We start from the raw sequence: 16760 nt of genomic DNA, 5'->3' as shown, positions 1-16760 counted from the left end.
CTGCGCGGGCCAGGTCGAGCCCATCGGTAGCATTCCTGGAAGTTGACCTCGCTCCAGGTTGAATTCCTGGAATTCGACCGAAGGGGAGCTGGACCCACCAAACCCGGGACCAACCATGGGGTCGAATTCCTGGAAATCGACTCAAGCCGGGAACCGAACCTCCCTCCCCGGGTGCTACCATGGCGGTACTCGGCCCCGCTTCGCGGGGCCTCGGTGCGCTTGGGTCCCGCTGCGCGGGCCAGGTTTAGCCCATCGGTCGAAATCCTGGAAATGGACCTTGGATGGGGTCGAATTCCTGGAAATCGACTCAAGCCGGGAACCGAACCTCCCTCCCCGGGTGGTACCATGGCGGTGTTCTCGGCCCCGCTTCGCGGGGCCTCGGTGTGCTTGGGGCCCGCTTCGCGGGCCAGGTTTAGCCCATCGGTCGAAATCCTGGAAATGGACCTTGGATGGGGTCGAATTCCTGGAAATCGACTCAAGCCGGGAACCGAACCTCCCTCCCCGGGTGCTACCATGGCGGTACTCGGCCCCGCTTCGCGGGGCCTCGGTGCGCTTGGGGCCCGCTGCGCGGGCCAGGTTTAGCCCATCGGTCGAAATCCTGGAAATGGACCTTGGATGGGGTCGAATTCCTGGAAATCGACTCAAGCCGGGAACCGAACCTCCCTCCCCGGGTGCTACCATGGCGGTGTTCTCGGCCCCGCTTTGCGGGGCCTCGGTGTGCTTGGGGCCCGCTTCGTGGGCCAGGTTTAGCCCATCGGTCGAAATCCTGGAAATGGACCTTGGATGGGGTCGAATTCCTGGAAATCGACTCAAGCCGGGAACCGAACCTCCCTCCCCGGGTGCTACCATGGCGGTACTCGGCCCCGCTTCGCGGGGCCTCGGTGCGCTTGGGGCCCGCTGCGCGGGCCAGGTTTAGCCCATCGGTCGAAATCCTGGAAATCGAACTTGGATGGGGTCGAATTCCTGGAAATCGACTCAAGCCGGGAACCGAACCTCCCTCCCCGGGTGGTACCATGGCGGTGTTCTCGGCCCCGCTTAGCGGGGCCTCGGTGTGCTTGGGGCCCGCTTCGCGGGCCAGGTTTAGCCCATCGGTCGAAATCCTGGAAATGGACCTTGGATGGGGTCGAATTCCTGGAAATCGACTCAAGCCGGGAACCGAACCTCCCTCCCCGGGTGGTACCATGGCGGTACTCGGCCCCGCTTCGCGGGGCCTCGGTGCGCTTGGGGCCCGCTGCGCGGGCCAGGTTTAGCCCATCGGTCGAAATCCTGGAAATCGACCTTGGATGGGGTCGAATTCCGGGAAATCGACTCAAGCCGGGAACCGAACCTCCCTCCCCGGGTGCTACCATGGCGGTACTCGGCCCCGCTTCGCGGGGCCTCGGTGCGCTTGGGGCCCGCTGCGCGGGCCAGGTTTAGACCATCGGTCGAAATCCTGGAAATCGACCTTGGATGGGGTCGAATTCCTGGAAATCGACTCAAGCCGGGAACCGAACCTTCCTCCCCGGGTGCTACCATGGCGGTACTCGGCCCCGCTTCGCGGGGCCTCGGTGCGCTTGGGGCCCGCTGCGCGGGCCAGGTTTAGCCCATCTGTCGAAATCCTGGAAATGGACCTTGGATGGGGTCGAATTCCTGGAAATCGACTCAAGCCGGGAACCGAACCTCCCTCCCCGGGTGCTACCATGGCGGTACTCGGCCCCGCTTTGCGGGGCCTCGGTGCGCTTGGGGCCCGCTTCGCGGGTCAGGTTTAGCCCATCGGTCGAAATCCTGGAAATGGACCTTGGATGGGGTCGAATTCCTGGAAATCGACTCAAGCCGGGAACCGAACCTCCCTCCCCGGGTGCTACCATGGCGGTACTCGGCCCCGCTTCGCGGGGCCTCGGTGCGCTTGGGGCCCGCTGCGCGGGCCAGGTTTAGCCCATCGGTCGAAATCCTGGAAATGGACCTTGGATGGGGTCGAATTCCTGGAAATCGACTCAAGCCGGGAACCGAACCTCCCTCCCCGGGTGCTACCATGGCGGTACTCGGCCCCGCTTCGCGGGGCCTCGGTGCGCTTGGGGCCCGCTGCGCGGGCCAGGTTTAGACCATCGGTCGAAATCCTGGAAATCGACCTTGGATGGGGTCGAATTCCTGGAAATCGACTCAAGCCGGGAACCGAACCTCCCTCCCCGGGTGCTACCATGGCGGTACTCGGCCCCGCTTCGCGGGGCCTCGGTGCGCTTGGGGCCCGCTGCGCGGGCCAGGTTTAGCCCATCTGTCGAAATCCTGGAAATGGACCTTGGATGGGGTCGAATTCCTGGAAATCGACTCAAGCCGGGAACCGAACCTCCCTCCCCGGGTGCTACCATGGCGGTACTCGGCCCTGCTTTGCGGGGCCTCGGTGCGCTTGGGGCCCGCTGCGCGGGCCGGGTTTAGCCCATCGGTCGAAATCCTGGAAATCGACCCTGGATGTGTCGAATTCCTGGAAATCGACTCAAGCCGGGAACCGAACCTCCCTCCCCGGGTGCTACCATGGCGGTGTTCTCGGCCCCGCTTCGCGGGGCCTCGGTGCGCTTGGGGCCCGCTGCGCGGGCCAGGTTTAGCCCATCGGTCGAAATCCTGGAAATGGACCTTGGATGATGTCGAATTCCTGGAAATCGACTCAAGCCGGGAACCGAACCTCCCTCCCCGGGTGGTACCATGGCGGTGTTCTCGGCCCCGCTCCGCGGGGCCTCGGTGCGCTTGGGGCCCGCTTCGCGGGCCAGGTTTAGCCCATCGGTCGAAATCCTGGAAATCGACCTTGGATGATGTCGAATTCCTGGAAATCGACTCAAGCCGGGAACCGAACCTCCCTCCCCGGGTGCTACCATGGCGGTGTTCTCGGCCCCGCTTCGCGGGGCCTCGGTGCGCTTGGGGCCCGCTGCGCGGGCCAGGTTTAGCCCATCGGTCGAAATCCTGGAAATGGACCTTGGATGATGTCGAATTCCTGGAAATCGACTCAAGCCGGGAACCGAACCTCCCTCCCCGGGTGGTACCATGGCGGTGTTCTCGGCCCCGCTCCGCGGGGCCTCGGTGCGCTTGGGGCCCGCTTCGCGGGCCAGGTTTAGCCCATCGGTCGAAATCCTGGAAATCGACCTTGGATGATGTCGAATTCCTGGAAATCGACTCAAGCCGGGAACCGAACCTCCCTCCCCGGGTGGTACCATGGCGGTACTCGGCCCCGCTTCGCGGGGCCTCGGTGCGCTTGGGGCCCGCTGCGCGGGCCAGGTTTAGCCCATCGGTCGAAATCCTGGAAATCGACCTTGGATGGGGTCGAATTCCTGGAAATCGACTCAAGCCGGGAACCGAACCTCCCTCCCCGGGTGCTACCATGGCGGTACTCGGCCCCGCTTCGCGGGGCCTCGGTGCGCTTGGGGCCCGCTGCGCGGGCCAGGTTTAGCCCATCGGTCGAAATCCTGGAAATGGACGTTGGATGATGTCGAATTCCTGGAAATCGACTCAAGCCGGGAACCGAACCTCCCTCCCCGGGTGGTACCATGGCGGTGTTCTCGGCCCCGCTCCGCGGGGCCTCGGTGCGCTTGGGGCCCGCTGCGCGGGCCGGGTTTAGCCCATCGGTCGAAATCCTGGAAATCGACCCTGGATGTGTCGAATTCCTGGAAATCGACTCAAGCCGGGAACCGAACCTCCCTCCCCGGGTGCTACCATGGCGGTGTTCTCGGCCCCGCTTCGCGGGGCCTCGGTGCGCTTGGGGCCCGCTGCGCGGGCCAGGTTTAGCCCATCGGTCGAAATCCTGGAAATGGACGTTGGATGATGTCGAATTCCTGGAAATCGACTCAAGCCGGGAACCGAACCTCCCTCCCCGGGTGGTACCATGGCGGTGTTCTCGGCCCCGCTCCGCGGGGCCTCGGTGCGCTTGGGGCCCGCTGCGCGGGCCGGGTTTAGCCCATCGGTCGAAATCCTGGAAATCGACCCTGGATGTGTCGAATTCCTGGAAATCGACTCAAGCCGGGAACCGAACCTCCCTCCCCGGGTGCTACCATGGCGGTGTTCTCGGCCCCGCTTCGCGGGGCCTCGGTGCGCTTGGGGCCCGCTGCGCGGGCCAGGTTTAGCCCATCGGTCGAAATCCTGGAAATGGACGTTGGATGATGTCGAATTCCTGGAAATCGACTCAAGCCGGGAACCGAACCTCCCTCCCCGGGTGGTACCATGGCGGTGTTCTCGGCCCCGCTCCGCGGGGCCTCGGTGCGCTTGGGGCCCGCTTCGCGGGCCAGGTTTAGCCCATCGGTCGAAATCCTGGAAATCGACCTTGGATGATGTCGAATTCCTGGAAATCGACTCAAGCCGGGAACGGAACCTCCCTCCCCGGGTGGTACCATGGCGGTGTTCTCGGCCCCGCTTCGCGGGGCCTCGGTGCGCTTGGGGCCCGCTTCGCGGGCCGGGTTTAGCCCATCGGTCGAAATCCTGGAAATCGACCTTGGATGTGTCGAATTCCTGGAAATCGACTCAAGCCGGAAACGGAACCTCCCTCCCCGGGTGCTACCATGGCAGTGTTCTCGGCCCCGCTTCGCGGGGCCTCGGTGCGCTTGGGGCCCGCTTCGCGGGCCGGGTTTAGCCCATCGGTCGAAATCCTGGAAATCGACCTTGGATGTGTCGAATTCCTGGAAATCGACTCAAGCCGGAAACGGAACCTCCCTCCCCGGGTGCTACCATGGCGGTGTTCTCGGCCCCGCTTCGCGGGGCCTCGGTGCGCTTGGGGCCCGCTTTGCGGGCCGGGTTTAGCCCATCGGTCGAAATCCTGGAAATGGACGTTGGATGATGTCGAATTCCTGGAAATCGACTCAAGCCGGGAACCGAACCTCCCTCCCCGGGTGGTACCATGGCGGTGTTCTCGGCCCCGCTCCGCGGGGCCTCGGTGCGCTTGGGGCCCGCTTCGCGGGCCAGGTTTAGCCCATCGGTCGAAATCCTGGAAATCGACCTTGGATGATGTCGAATTCCTGGAAATCGACTCAAGCCGGGAACGGAACCTCCCTCCCCGGGTGGTACCATGGCGGTGTTCTCGGCCCCGCTTCGCGGGGCCTCGGCGCGCTTGGGGCCCGCTTCGCGGGCCGGGTTTAGCCCATCGGTTGAAATCCTGGAAATCGACCCTGGATGTGTCGAATTCCTGGAAATCGACTCAAGCCGGGAACGGAGCCTCCCTCCCCGGGTGCTACCATGGCGGTGTTCTCGGCCCCGCTTCGCGGGGCCTCGGTGCGCTTGGGGCCCGCTTCGCGGGCCGGGTTTAGCCCATCGGTCGAAATCCTGGAAATCGACCTTGGATGTGTCGAATTCCTGGAAATCGACTCAAGCCGGAAACGGAACCTCCCTCCCCGGGTGCTACCATGGCGGTGTTCTCGGCCCCGCTTCGCGGGGCCTCGGTGCGCTTGGGGCCCGCTTCGCGGGCCGGGTTTAGCCCATCGGTCGAAATCCTGGAAATCGACCTTGGATGGGGTCGAATTCCTGGAAATCGACTCAAGCCGGGAACCGAACCTCCCTCCCCGGGTGGTACCATGGCGGTGTTCTCGGCCCCGCTCCGCGGGGCCTCGGTGCGCTTGGGGCCCGCTGCGCGGGCCAGGTTTAGCCCATCGGTCGAAATCCTGGAAACGGACCTTGGATGGGGTCGAATTCCTGGAAATCGACACAAGCCGGGAACCGAACCTCCCTCCCCGGGTGGTACCATGGCGGTGTTCTCGGCCCCGCTCCGCGGGGCCTCGGTGCGCTTGGGGCCCGCTGCGCGGGCCAGGTTTAGCCCATCGGTCGAAATCCTGGAAATCGACTTTGGATGGGGTCGAATTCCTGGAAATCGACTCAAGCCGGGAACCGAACCTCCCACCCCGGGTGCTACCATGGCGGTACTCGGCCCCGCTTCGCGGGGCCTCGGTGCGCTTGGGGCCCGCTGCGCGGGCCAGGTTTAGCCCATCGGTCGAAATCCTGGAAATCGACCTTGGATGGGGTCGAATTCCTGGAAATCGACTCAAGCCGGGAACCGAACCTCCCTCCCCGGGTGCTACCATGGCGGTACTCGGCCCCGCTTTGCGGGGCCTCGGTGCGCTTGGGGCCCGCTGCGCGGGCCAGGTTTAGCCCATCGGTCGAAATCCTGGAAATCGACCTTGGATGGGGTCGAATTCCTGGAAATCGACTCAAGCCGGGAACCGAACCTCCCTCCCCGGGTGGTACCATGGCGGTGTTCTCGGCCCCGCTCCGCGGGGCCTCGGTGCGCTTGGGGCCCGCTGCGCGGGCCAGGTTTAGCCCATCGGTCGAAATCCTGGAAACGGACCTTGGATGGTGTCGAATTCCTGGAAATCGACACAAGCCGGGAACCGAACCTCCCTCCCCGGGTGCTACCATGGCGGTACTCGGCCCCGCTTTGCGGGGCCTCGGTGCGCTTGGGGCCCGCTGCGCGGGCCAGGTTTAGCCCATCGGTCGAAATCCTGGAAATGGACGTTGGATGATGTCGAATTCCTGGAAATCGACTCAAGCCGGGAACCGAACCTCCCTCCCCGGGTGGTACCATGGCGGTGTTCTCGGCCCCGCTCCGCGGGGCCTCGGTGCGCTTGGGGCCCGCTGCGCGGGCCGGGTTTAGCCCATCGGTCGAAATCCTGGAAATCGACCCTGGATGTGTCGAATTCCTGGAAATCGACTCAAGCCGGGAACCGAACCTCCCTCCCCGGGTGCTACCATGGCGGTGTTCTCGGCCCCGCTTCGCGGGGCCTCGGTGCGCTTGGGGCCCGCTGCGCGGGCCAGGTTTAGCCCATCGGTCGAAATCCTGGAAATGGACGTTGGATGATGTCGAATTCCTGGAAATCGACTCAAGCCGGGAACCGAACCTCCCTCCCCGGGTGGTACCATGGCGGTGTTCTCGGCCCCGCTCCGCGGGGCCTCGGTGCGCTTGGGGCCCGCTTCGCGGGCCAGGTTTAGCCCATCGGTCGAAATCCTGGAAATCGACCTTGGATGATGTCGAATTCCTGGAAATCGACTCAAGCCGGGAACGGAACCTCCCTCCCCGGGTGGTACCATGGCGGTGTTCTCGGCCCCGCTTCGCGGGGCCTCGGTGCGCTTGGGGCCCGCTTCGCGGGCCGGGTTTAGCCCATCGGTCGAAATCCTGGAAATCGACCTTGGATGTGTCGAATTCCTGGAAATCGACTCAAGCCGGAAACGGAACCTCCCTCCCCGGGTGCTACCATGGCGGTGTTCTCGGCCCCGCTTCGCGGGGCCTCGGTGCGCTTGGGGCCCGCTTCGCGGGCCGGGTTTAGCCCATCGGTCGAAATCCTGGAAATCGACCTTGGATGTGTCGAATTCCTGGAAATCGACTCAAGCCGGAAACGGAACCTCCCTCCCCGGGTGCTACCATGGCGGTGTTCTCGGCCCCGCTTCGCGGGGCCTCGGTGCGCTTGGGGCCCGCTTTGCGGGCCGGGTTTAGCCCATCGGTCGAAATCCTGGAAATGGACGTTGGATGATGTCGAATTCCTGGAAATCGACTCAAGCCGGGAACCGAACCTCCCTCCCCGGGTGGTACCATGGCGGTGTTCTCGGCCCCGCTCCGCGGGGCCTCGGTGCGCTTGGGGCCCGCTTCGCGGGCCAGGTTTAGCCCATCGGTCGAAATCCTGGAAATCGACCTTGGATGATGTCGAATTCCTGGAAATCGACTCAAGCCGGGAACGGAACCTCCCTCCCCGGGTGGTACCATGGCGGTGTTCTCGGCCCCGCTTCGCGGGGCCTCGGTGCGCTTGGGGCCCGCTTCGCGGGCCGGGTTTAGCCCATCGGTTGAAATCCTGGAAATCGACCCTGGATGTGTCGAATTCCTGGAAATCGACTCAAGCCGGGAACGGAGCCTCCCTCCCCGGGTGCTACCATGGCGGTGTTCTCGGCCCCGCTTCGCGGGGCCTCGGTGCGCTTGGGGCCCGCTTCGCGGGCCAGGTTTAGCCCATCGGTCGAAATCCTGGAAATCGACCCTGGATGTGTCGAATTCCTGGAAATCGACTCAAGCCGGAAACGGAACCTCCCTCCCCGGGTGCTACCATGGCGGTGTTCTCGGCCCCGCTTCGCGGGGCCTCGGTGCGCTTGGGGCCCGCTTCGCGGGCCAGGTTTAGCCCATCGGTCGAAATCCTGGAAATCGACCCTGGATGTGTCGAATTCCTGGAAATCGACTCAAGCCGGGAACGGAGCCTCCCTCCCCGGGTGCTACCATGGCGGTGTTCTCGGCCCCGCTTCGCGGGGCCTCGGTGCGCTTGGGGCCCGCTTCGCGGGCCAGGTTTAGCCCATCGGTCGAAATCCTGGAAATCGACCCTGGATGTGTCGAATTCCTGGAAATCGACTCAAGCCGGAAACGGAACCTCCCTCCCCGGGTGCTACCATGGCGGTGTTCTCGGCCCCGCTTCGCGGGGCCTCGGTGCGCTTGGGGCCCGCTTCGCGGGCCAGGTTTAGCCCATCGGTCGAAATCCTGGAAATCGACCTTGGATGTGTCGAATTCCTGGAAATCGACTCAAGCCGGAAACGGAACCTCCCTCCCCGGGTGCTACCATGGCGGTGTTCTCGGCCCCGCTTCGCGGGGCCTCGGTGCGCTTGGGGCCCGCTTCGCGGGCCGGGTTTAGCCCATCGGTCGAAATCCTGGAAATCGACCCTGGATGTGTCGAATTCCTGGAAATCGACTCAAGCCGGAAACGGAACCTCCCTCCCCGGGTGCTACCATGGCGGTGTTCTCGGCCCCGCTTCGCGGGGCCTCGGTGCGCTTGGGGCCCGCTTCGCGGGCCGGGTTTAGCCCATCGGTCGAAATCCTGGAAATCGACCCTGGATGTGTCGAATTCCTGGAAATCGACTCAAGCCGGAAACGGAACCTCCCTCCCCGGGTGCTACCATGGCGGTGTTCTCGGCCCCGCTTCGCGGGGCCTCGGTGCGCTTGGGGCCCGCTTCGCGGGCCAGGTTTAGCCCATCGGTCGAAATCCTGGAAATCGACCTTGGATGTGTCGAATTCCTGGAAATCGACCTCGGTCCAGGTTGAATTCCTGGAATTGGACTTCGGGGGTCAGGTTTAGCCCATCGGTCGCATTCCTGGAATTCGACCTCGGTCCTCCAGGTTGAATTCCTGGAATTCGACCTAGCGGGCAGGTTAACCGATCGGTAGGAATCCTGGAAATGAACCTCGGTTGTTTGGGGTTGGTTTCCTGGAAATGGACTTAACCGGGGGACAGAATCAGAACCACCCACCCCGGGCCGGTGCTCTCGGCCCGGCTTCGCGGAGCAGGTTTAGCCCATCAGTAGGAATCCTGGAACTGGACCTTGGATGGTTGGGGTCGAATTCCTGGAAATCGACTCAAGCCAGGGACGGAATCGGAACCACCCACCCCGGGCCGGTGCTCTCGGCCCGGCTTCGCAGAGCAGGTTTAGCCCATCGGTAGGAATCCTGGAACTGGACCTTGGGTGGTGGTTGGGGTTAAATTCCTGGAAATCGACTTCGGGGGTTAGGTTAGCCCATCGGTCGCATTCCTGGAATTCGACCTCGGTCCTCCAGGTTGAATTCCTGGAATTCGACCTAGCGGGCAGGTTAACCGATCGGTAGGAATCCTGGAAATGAACCTCGGTTGTTTGGGGTTGGTTTCCTGGAAATGGACTTAACCGGGGGACAGAATCGGAACCACCCACCCCGGGCCGGTGCTCTCGGCCCGGACTCGCGGAGCAGGTTTAGCCCATCGGTAGGAATCTTGGAACTGGACCTTGGATGGTTGGGGTCGAATTCCTGGAAATCGACTCAAGCCAGGGACGGAATCGGAACCACCCACCCCGGGCCGGTGCTCTCGGCCCGGCTTCGCGGAGCAGGTTTAGCCCATCGGTAGGAATCCTGGAACTGGACCTTGGGTGGTGGTTGGGGTTAAATTCCTGGAAATCGACTTCGGGGGTTAGGTTAGCCCATCGGTAGAAATCCTGGAAATGAACCTCGGTTGGTTCGGGGTTGAATTCCTGGAAATCGACTCAAGCCGGGGACGGAATCGGAACCACCCACCCCGGGGCCGGTGCTCTCGGCCCGGCTTCGCGGAGCAGGTTTAGCCCATCGGTAGGAATCCTGGAACTGGACCTTGGATGGTTGGGGTCGAATTCCAGGAAATCGACTCAAGCCAGGGACGGAATCGGAACCACCCACCCCGGGCCGGTGCTCTCGGCCCGGCTTCGCGGAGCAGGTTTAGCCCATCGGTAGGAATCCTGGAACTGGACCTTGGGTGGTGGTTGGGGTTAAATTCCTGGAAATGGACTTCGGGGGTTAGGTTAGCCGATCGGTAGAAATCCTGGAAATGAACCTCGGTTGGTTCGGGGTTGAATTCCTGGAAATCGACTCAAGCCGGGGACGGAATCGGAACCACCCCCCCCGGGCCGGTGCTCTCGGCCCGGCTTCGCGGGGCAGGTTTAGCCCATCGGTAGCATTCCTGGAAATCGACTTCGAACCACCCCCCCGGGCCGGTGCTCTCGGCCCGGCTTCGCGGGGCAGGTTTAGCCCATCGGTAGCATTCCTGGAAATCGACTTCGAACCACCCCCCCGGGCCGGTGCTCTCGGCCCGGCTTCGCGGGGCAGGTTTAGCCCATCGGTAGCATTCCTGGAAATCGACTTCGGAGGTCAGGTTTAGCCCATCGGTAGCTTTCATGGAAGTTGACCTCGGTCCTCCAGGTTGAATTCCTGGAATTCGACCTACCTGGCAGGTTAACCGATCGGTAGGAATCCTGGAAATGAACCTCGGTTTTTTTGCGGTTGTTTTCCTGGAAATTGACTTAAGCGGGGGACGGAATCGGAACCACCCACCCCGGGCCGGTGCTCTCGGCCCGGCTTCGCGGGGCAGGTTTAGCCCATCGGTAGCATTCCTGGAAATCGACTTCGAACCACCCCCCCGGGCCGGTGCTCTCGGCCCGGCTTCGCGGGGCAGGTTTAGCCCATCGGTAGCATTCCTGGAAATCGACTTCGGAGGTCAGGTTTAGCCCATCGGTAGCTTTCATGGAAGTTGACCTCGGTCCTCCAGGTTGAATTCCTGGAATTCGACCTACCTGGCAGGTTAACCGATCGGTAGGAATCCTGGAAATGAACCTCGTTTTTTTTACGGTTGTTTTCCTGGAAATGGACTTAAGCGGGGGACGGAATCGGAACCACCCACCCCGGGCCCGGTGCTCTCGGCCCGGCTTCGCGGGGCAGGTTTAGCCCATCGGTAGCATTCCTGGAAATGGACTTCGGGGGTCAGGTTTAGCCCATCGGTAGGATTCCAGGAAGTTGACCTCGGTTGAGGTTGAATTCCTGGAATTCGACCTAGCGGGGCAGGTTAGCCGATCGGTAGGAATCCTGGAAATGAACCTCGGTTGGTTGGGGTTGGATTCCTGGAAATGGGCTTGGGGGTCAGGTTAGCCGATCGGTAGGAATCCTGGAACTGGACCTTGTTTGGGGTTGGATTCCTGGAAGTGGACTTCGCGGGGCAGGTTAGCCGATCGGTAGGAATCCTGGAATTGGACCTTGGATGGGGGTTGGATTCCTGGAAATGGACTTAAGCGGGGGACGGAATCGGAACCACCCACCAGGCCGGTGCTCTCAGGTTTAGCCCATCGGTCGGAATCCTGGAACTGGATCTTGGTTGGTTGGGGTTGGATTCCTGGAACTGGACCTGGAACTGGTTGGGGCTCAATTCCTGAAAATGGACTCAGGCCGGGAATGGAACCACCCAGCCCGGGACTCACCATGCCGGTGTTCTCGACGTGTTTGGGGCCCGCTTCGCCGATCGGTAAGAATCCTGGAACTCGACCTTGGTTGGGTTTGGATTCCTCGAAATGGACTTAAGCGGAAAATGGAACCACCGACCCTGACACATTGTGAGAGGCATGCAGCATTGTCTTAAAACATACAATGTAAAAAACCTGGAAGAAGACCCACCAGAACTCCAACATTCCAAATTGACTTTAATTTTCACATCTTTTGACCCTAATTCGGACTTGGTTTCAAATGTTCTCAATACATAGTTCCAGCTCACGGCATAGCTGTCGAAATGCTGGTTGTTCAGCCACGATCTCCCGTATCCTTTTTTTCAGGACCAACTTTTCCTGGATCTCTCTTTCGAAGAGAGTTTTGACCATGGAATAAAATTGTGGTGTGAGTGCGAGTTTTCTTCGTTGACCCTGAAAGACATAAAAATGACAAAGGTTTAATTTTAGGATTTCCACATTAGAGTCCCCCTCCGCAGCCCAAGTCTACTTACAGAATTATGATGACTGATTTTTTCTGGAAGTGTTGTTGGCTCTGAATTTGGTTTGGGAGATCTCTTTTGCTGTGTTTCGTTCCCTTTTTGGATGGAATTTGTCCTTTTTCTTTAACTTGATCTTCTCCTTCATCTTCTTCTTCTTGCGGGACTTGAGAGTGTGAGTGGTATCACAATCCTAAGGACACAGTATGTTATATTTTGCGGGTTAGGGTTAAGGTTAGGGTTAGGGTTAACCCTAACCCTAACCCCCCCCCGGGGGTTAAGAAATATTACATGTCGGTGTATTACAATGACAGAATTACTTCCAGGAATTATACTCACAAATTTCAAGGGCGCTGGACATGTTTTTCTACCAACAAGGCATGTTCCATTATCTGTTCCGCATCTTCCCAGTCACTGAAGTCAGACTATAGTACAAAAAGCAAAATAGAAGACATAGCTATGGGTTAGGGTTAGGGTTAGGGTTAGTTTAACAAGTTTAACAACAGGAGACATGGGACTTCCTGGATTTCACCTCAGCTTCCCTCAGGCGTACATTCTCCAATTCCATCAACTGGGGAGAAGCCTCCCTTGAAACTTGCCGTCCATCTCCCACTGTTTTGTCAGATGTTTTCACCTTTTTGCTGCTGTCTTCACTCTTCCTTTGCTGCTTCTTTTCCCCAGGTGAGCCTGTCTGTCACCAGAAAGGAAACAGTCATATTTTGGTGGCATGAGCCAGTGTTGCATTTGATTGAACCACTTCCAGGAATTCTACTCACCCGGTGCAGGGAGGAGACCTTCTGTGTTAAGGGCAGGGAGACTTCTTGTGTTAAGGGAAAGACAATTTGTTCCATGACGTCCATCTCATCTTCGTCTTCAGTCATGTACATCTATACAATGACAAAATCCAATTTGGAAGCCATGGCAATGGGGTGGGGGGGGAAACTTCCACAATAGTGACATGGGACTTCCTGGATATCACCTTAATTACTCCAATGTGTACCTTTTTTTCCTCGGACTGTGGAGTAGAGACGAGATCCCCGGGCTCCCTTGAAAGTTGCCATCCAGCCCCCACATTCTGCTCAGACCTGTTCACATCTTTGGTAGTTCTCAGCGGGGAGGCCTGTGTTAATGGCACAGAAACCTCCTGTGTCAAAGGCTCGAAAGGTTCTTCCGGGAGCTCCTCCTCATTGCAATTCACGTTCACCTATACAACAACAAAAAACAATGTATAATACATGGGTGTGGGTCATGTCTTCCACAATAGCGACACAGAACTTACTGGGGGCTGGAGTGAGTGCTCCGTAGAATTCCTGGAACTGGACCTTGGTTTGGGGTCAAATTCCAGGAACTGGACTGGGTTTGGGGGTCCAATTCCAGGAACCGGGCATAGGCGAGGCCGGTGTCCTCGGCCCCGCTGCGCGGGGCCTCGCGGGGGCTAGCTACGCTTGGGTCCCGCTCCGCACAGTTCCGGGAACTGGACTTTGGTTGGGGGTCCAATTCCAGGAACTGGACTTTGGTTGGGGGTCCAATTCCAGGAACTGGACTTTGGTTGGGGGTCCAATTCCAGGAACTGGACTTTGGTTGGGGGTCCAATTCCAGGAACTGGACTTTGGTTGGGGGTCCAATTCCAGGAACTGGACTTTAGTTGGGGGTTCAATTCCAGGAACTGGACTTTGGTTGGGGGTCCAATTCCAGGAACTGGACTTTGGTTGGGGGTCCAATTCCAGGAACTGGACTTTGGTTCGGGGTCCAATTCCAGGAACCGGGCGCGGACGGGGCAACGAAGCAACGACCACGCGACGCGACGCTTCGCGGGGCCTCAAACACGCAAGGGGCCCGCCTCGGAGGCCAGGGAAAAGCTATCGGCTATCGGTAGATTTCTAGAACTGTACCTTGGTTGTGGATGAATTCTTGGAGCGGGAACTCGCTTGAGATTTGAATTCCTGAAACCGGACTCTTTTCCCCAAAGGCGACGCACATTTCCAGGAACTCACCTCACTCATCCTTGGAACCTGCAGCGGCGCTTTCTTGTGCTTGCCCTCACACTTCGATGCGAATGAATGGGGGTTGGACAAACGCAGGCTTAAATAGTCTGGTGTTGGTGATGTCACGGTACTGCAGCCAATCACCTTCCGATTGGCCAAAGGCACCTCCTCCCCACACAAAAACGCTAAGAATTAGCCAGTCAAGCGACACCTTGTGGTGAAAGCAAAAACTGCGTGACTCAGAAAAGCTTTCTTCAACAAACAGACTTTATTTTACGATTTTGTAGTGGAAAAGTATAAGATGCATATAATAGATATGGAGATGAGGCACATTTGCTCTGTAAACGCCCATCCGCTCTCATAACATGGCCAAGTGAATCTAGATAGAAAAAAAAAATAAAAAAACACTAAACGCAATTCACTGAGTAGTGTTTACAAATATGAACGCATCTTTCCGGGAATTACATGTCATCTTTAAGGAATTACATGTCACCTTTAAGGAATTGCGCGCCATTTTTAAGGAATTGCGCGCCATTTTTAAGGAACTGCACGTCATCTTTAAGGAATTTTACACGTCATCTTTAAGGAATTGCGTGTCATTTTTAAGGAATTGCGTGTCATTTTTAAGGAATTGCATGTCATCTTTAAGGAATTACATGTCATCTTTAAGGAATTTAGGTTGCCATCCTGGATGTAGACATCGCCAACTTACCCTTGACTTGTTTCCATTGCCATGTTCATTTGGGGCTCCAGTGTAGTGAGCACAATGCTCGGGATCCATCGTGGAGGTGTCTCATCTGTCAAGAGACCCCATGATTTTTTTTTTTGCAAGTGCACATGCAAAGAAAATATCATACCTTGCTGGTCATAATCAGGAGGAGGACTTTCCAGATATTGACCCATCCTTTTTTGCGCTTGCTCGCTTGACTTCTGAAGGCGGCACTGACAGCGACTGCTTTTATAGACTCAGCCCAGCCTTGCAACTGGCCATTGACCAATCACTGCGAAGGGGGTGTAACGGTAACGCCCGCCATAAAAAAAAAAAAACCCATCCAAGTCAATTTCCAGGTTTTATACATATAATTCCACAATTTCACCATGGGCAAACCAAACGTCTATTGGCTCAAAAATTACCAGTGGGAAGGGCCATATCTGACCAAAAAACAATCACTGCAATCAGCTGTTGACCAATAGATGGTCACGTCAATTTCCAGGTTGCCTACATATAATTCCACAATTTCAACGCAGTACAATTCATGGAACACAACCCGTCAATTTCCAGGTTGCCTACATATAATTCCACAATTTCAACGCAGTACAATTCATGGAACACGTCCCGTCAATTTCCAGGTTGCCTACATATAATTCCACAATTTCACCATGGGCAAACCAAACGTCGATTGGCTCAAAAATTACTAGTGGGAAGGGCCATATCTGACCAAAAACCAATCACTGCAATCAGCTGTTGACCAATAGACGGTCACGTCAATTTCCAGGTTGCCTACATATAATTCCACAATTTCAACACAGTACAATTCATGGAACACGACCCGTACGATTCATGGAATCCGACCCGTACAGTTCATGGAACACGACCAGTACAATTCCTGGTATTCAACCCCGACCAGTAGAATTCCTGGAATCCGACACGTACAGTTCCTGGAATCCGACGCGTACAGTTCCTGGAATCCGACGCGTACAGTTCCTGGAATCCGACGCGTACAGTTCCTGGAATCCGACGCGTACAGTTCATGGAACACGACCAGTACAATTCCTGGTATTCAACCAGTACGATTCCCGGACCCCGACCAGTACAATTCCTGGAATCCGACACGTACAGTTCATGGAATACGACCAGTACAATTCCCGGGCTCCGACACGTACGATTCATGGAATCCGACCCGTAGAGTTCCTGGAATACGACCCGTACAGTTCCTGGAATCCGACGCGTACAGTTCATGGAACACGACCAGTACAATTCCTGGTATTCAACCAGTACGATTCCCGGACCCCGACCAGTACAATTCCTGGAATCCGACACGTACAGTTCATGGAATACGACCAGTACAATTCCCGGGCTCCGACACGTACGATTCATGGAATCCGACCCGTACAGTTCCTGGAATCCGACGCGTACAGTTCCTGGAATCCGACGCGTACAGTTCATGGAATACGACCAGTACAGTTCACGGAACACGACCAGTACAATTCCTGGTATTCAACCAGTACAATTCCCGGACCCCGACCAGTACAATTCATGGAATACGACCCGTACAGTTCCTGGAATCCGACCAGTACAATTCCTGGTATTCAACCAGTACGATTCCCGGACCCCGACCAGTACAATTCCTGGAATCCGACATGTACAGTTCATGGAATACGACCAGTACAATTCCTGGAATCCGACACATACAGTTCATGGAATCCGACCCGTACAGTTCCTGGAATCCGACGCGTACAGTTCCTGGAATCCGACCCGTACAGTTCCTGGAATCCGACGCGTACAATTCCTGGAATCCGACGCGTACAGTTCACGGAACACGACCAGCGCAATTCCCGG

The 16760-nt window shown here is 58.3% G+C and overlaps 1 protein-coding gene and 1 long non-coding RNA gene across 2 annotated transcripts; both read right to left on the bottom strand.

The window, feature by feature from the left end:
• Positions 1 to 12124: 12124 nt before the first annotated feature.
• LOC144011539 (uncharacterized) lies at positions 12125 to 12642 on the bottom strand. The gene is made up of 3 exons (XR_013281810.1): positions 12555 to 12642; positions 12231 to 12408; positions 12125 to 12150 (listed from the first exon to the last, which is right to left on the bottom strand). It is a non-coding gene; the product is annotated as an uncharacterized LOC144011539 (long non-coding RNA).
• Positions 12643 to 12711: 69 nt separating this feature from the next.
• LOC144011538 (uncharacterized) lies at positions 12712 to 14981 on the bottom strand. Its single transcript, XM_077511672.1, has 5 exons — positions 14913 to 14981; positions 14210 to 14260; positions 13216 to 13419; positions 12992 to 13102; positions 12712 to 12906 (listed from the first exon to the last, which is right to left on the bottom strand). The coding sequence occupies exons 1-5, from the start codon at positions 14979 to 14981 to the stop codon at positions 12712 to 12714; spliced, it is 630 nt and encodes a 209-aa protein (XP_077367798.1).
• Between the last annotated feature and the right edge of the window lie 1779 nt (positions 14982 to 16760).

This window comes from Festucalex cinctus, unplaced genomic scaffold (assembly GCF_051991245.1).
Source record: "Festucalex cinctus isolate MCC-2025b unplaced genomic scaffold, RoL_Fcin_1.0 HiC_scaffold_240, whole genome shotgun sequence".
Classification (NCBI taxonomy): domain Eukaryota; kingdom Metazoa; phylum Chordata; class Actinopteri; order Syngnathiformes; family Syngnathidae; genus Festucalex; species Festucalex cinctus.
Note: the sequence above shows the minus strand (reverse complement) of the source record. Positions and strands in the feature narration are given on the sequence as shown.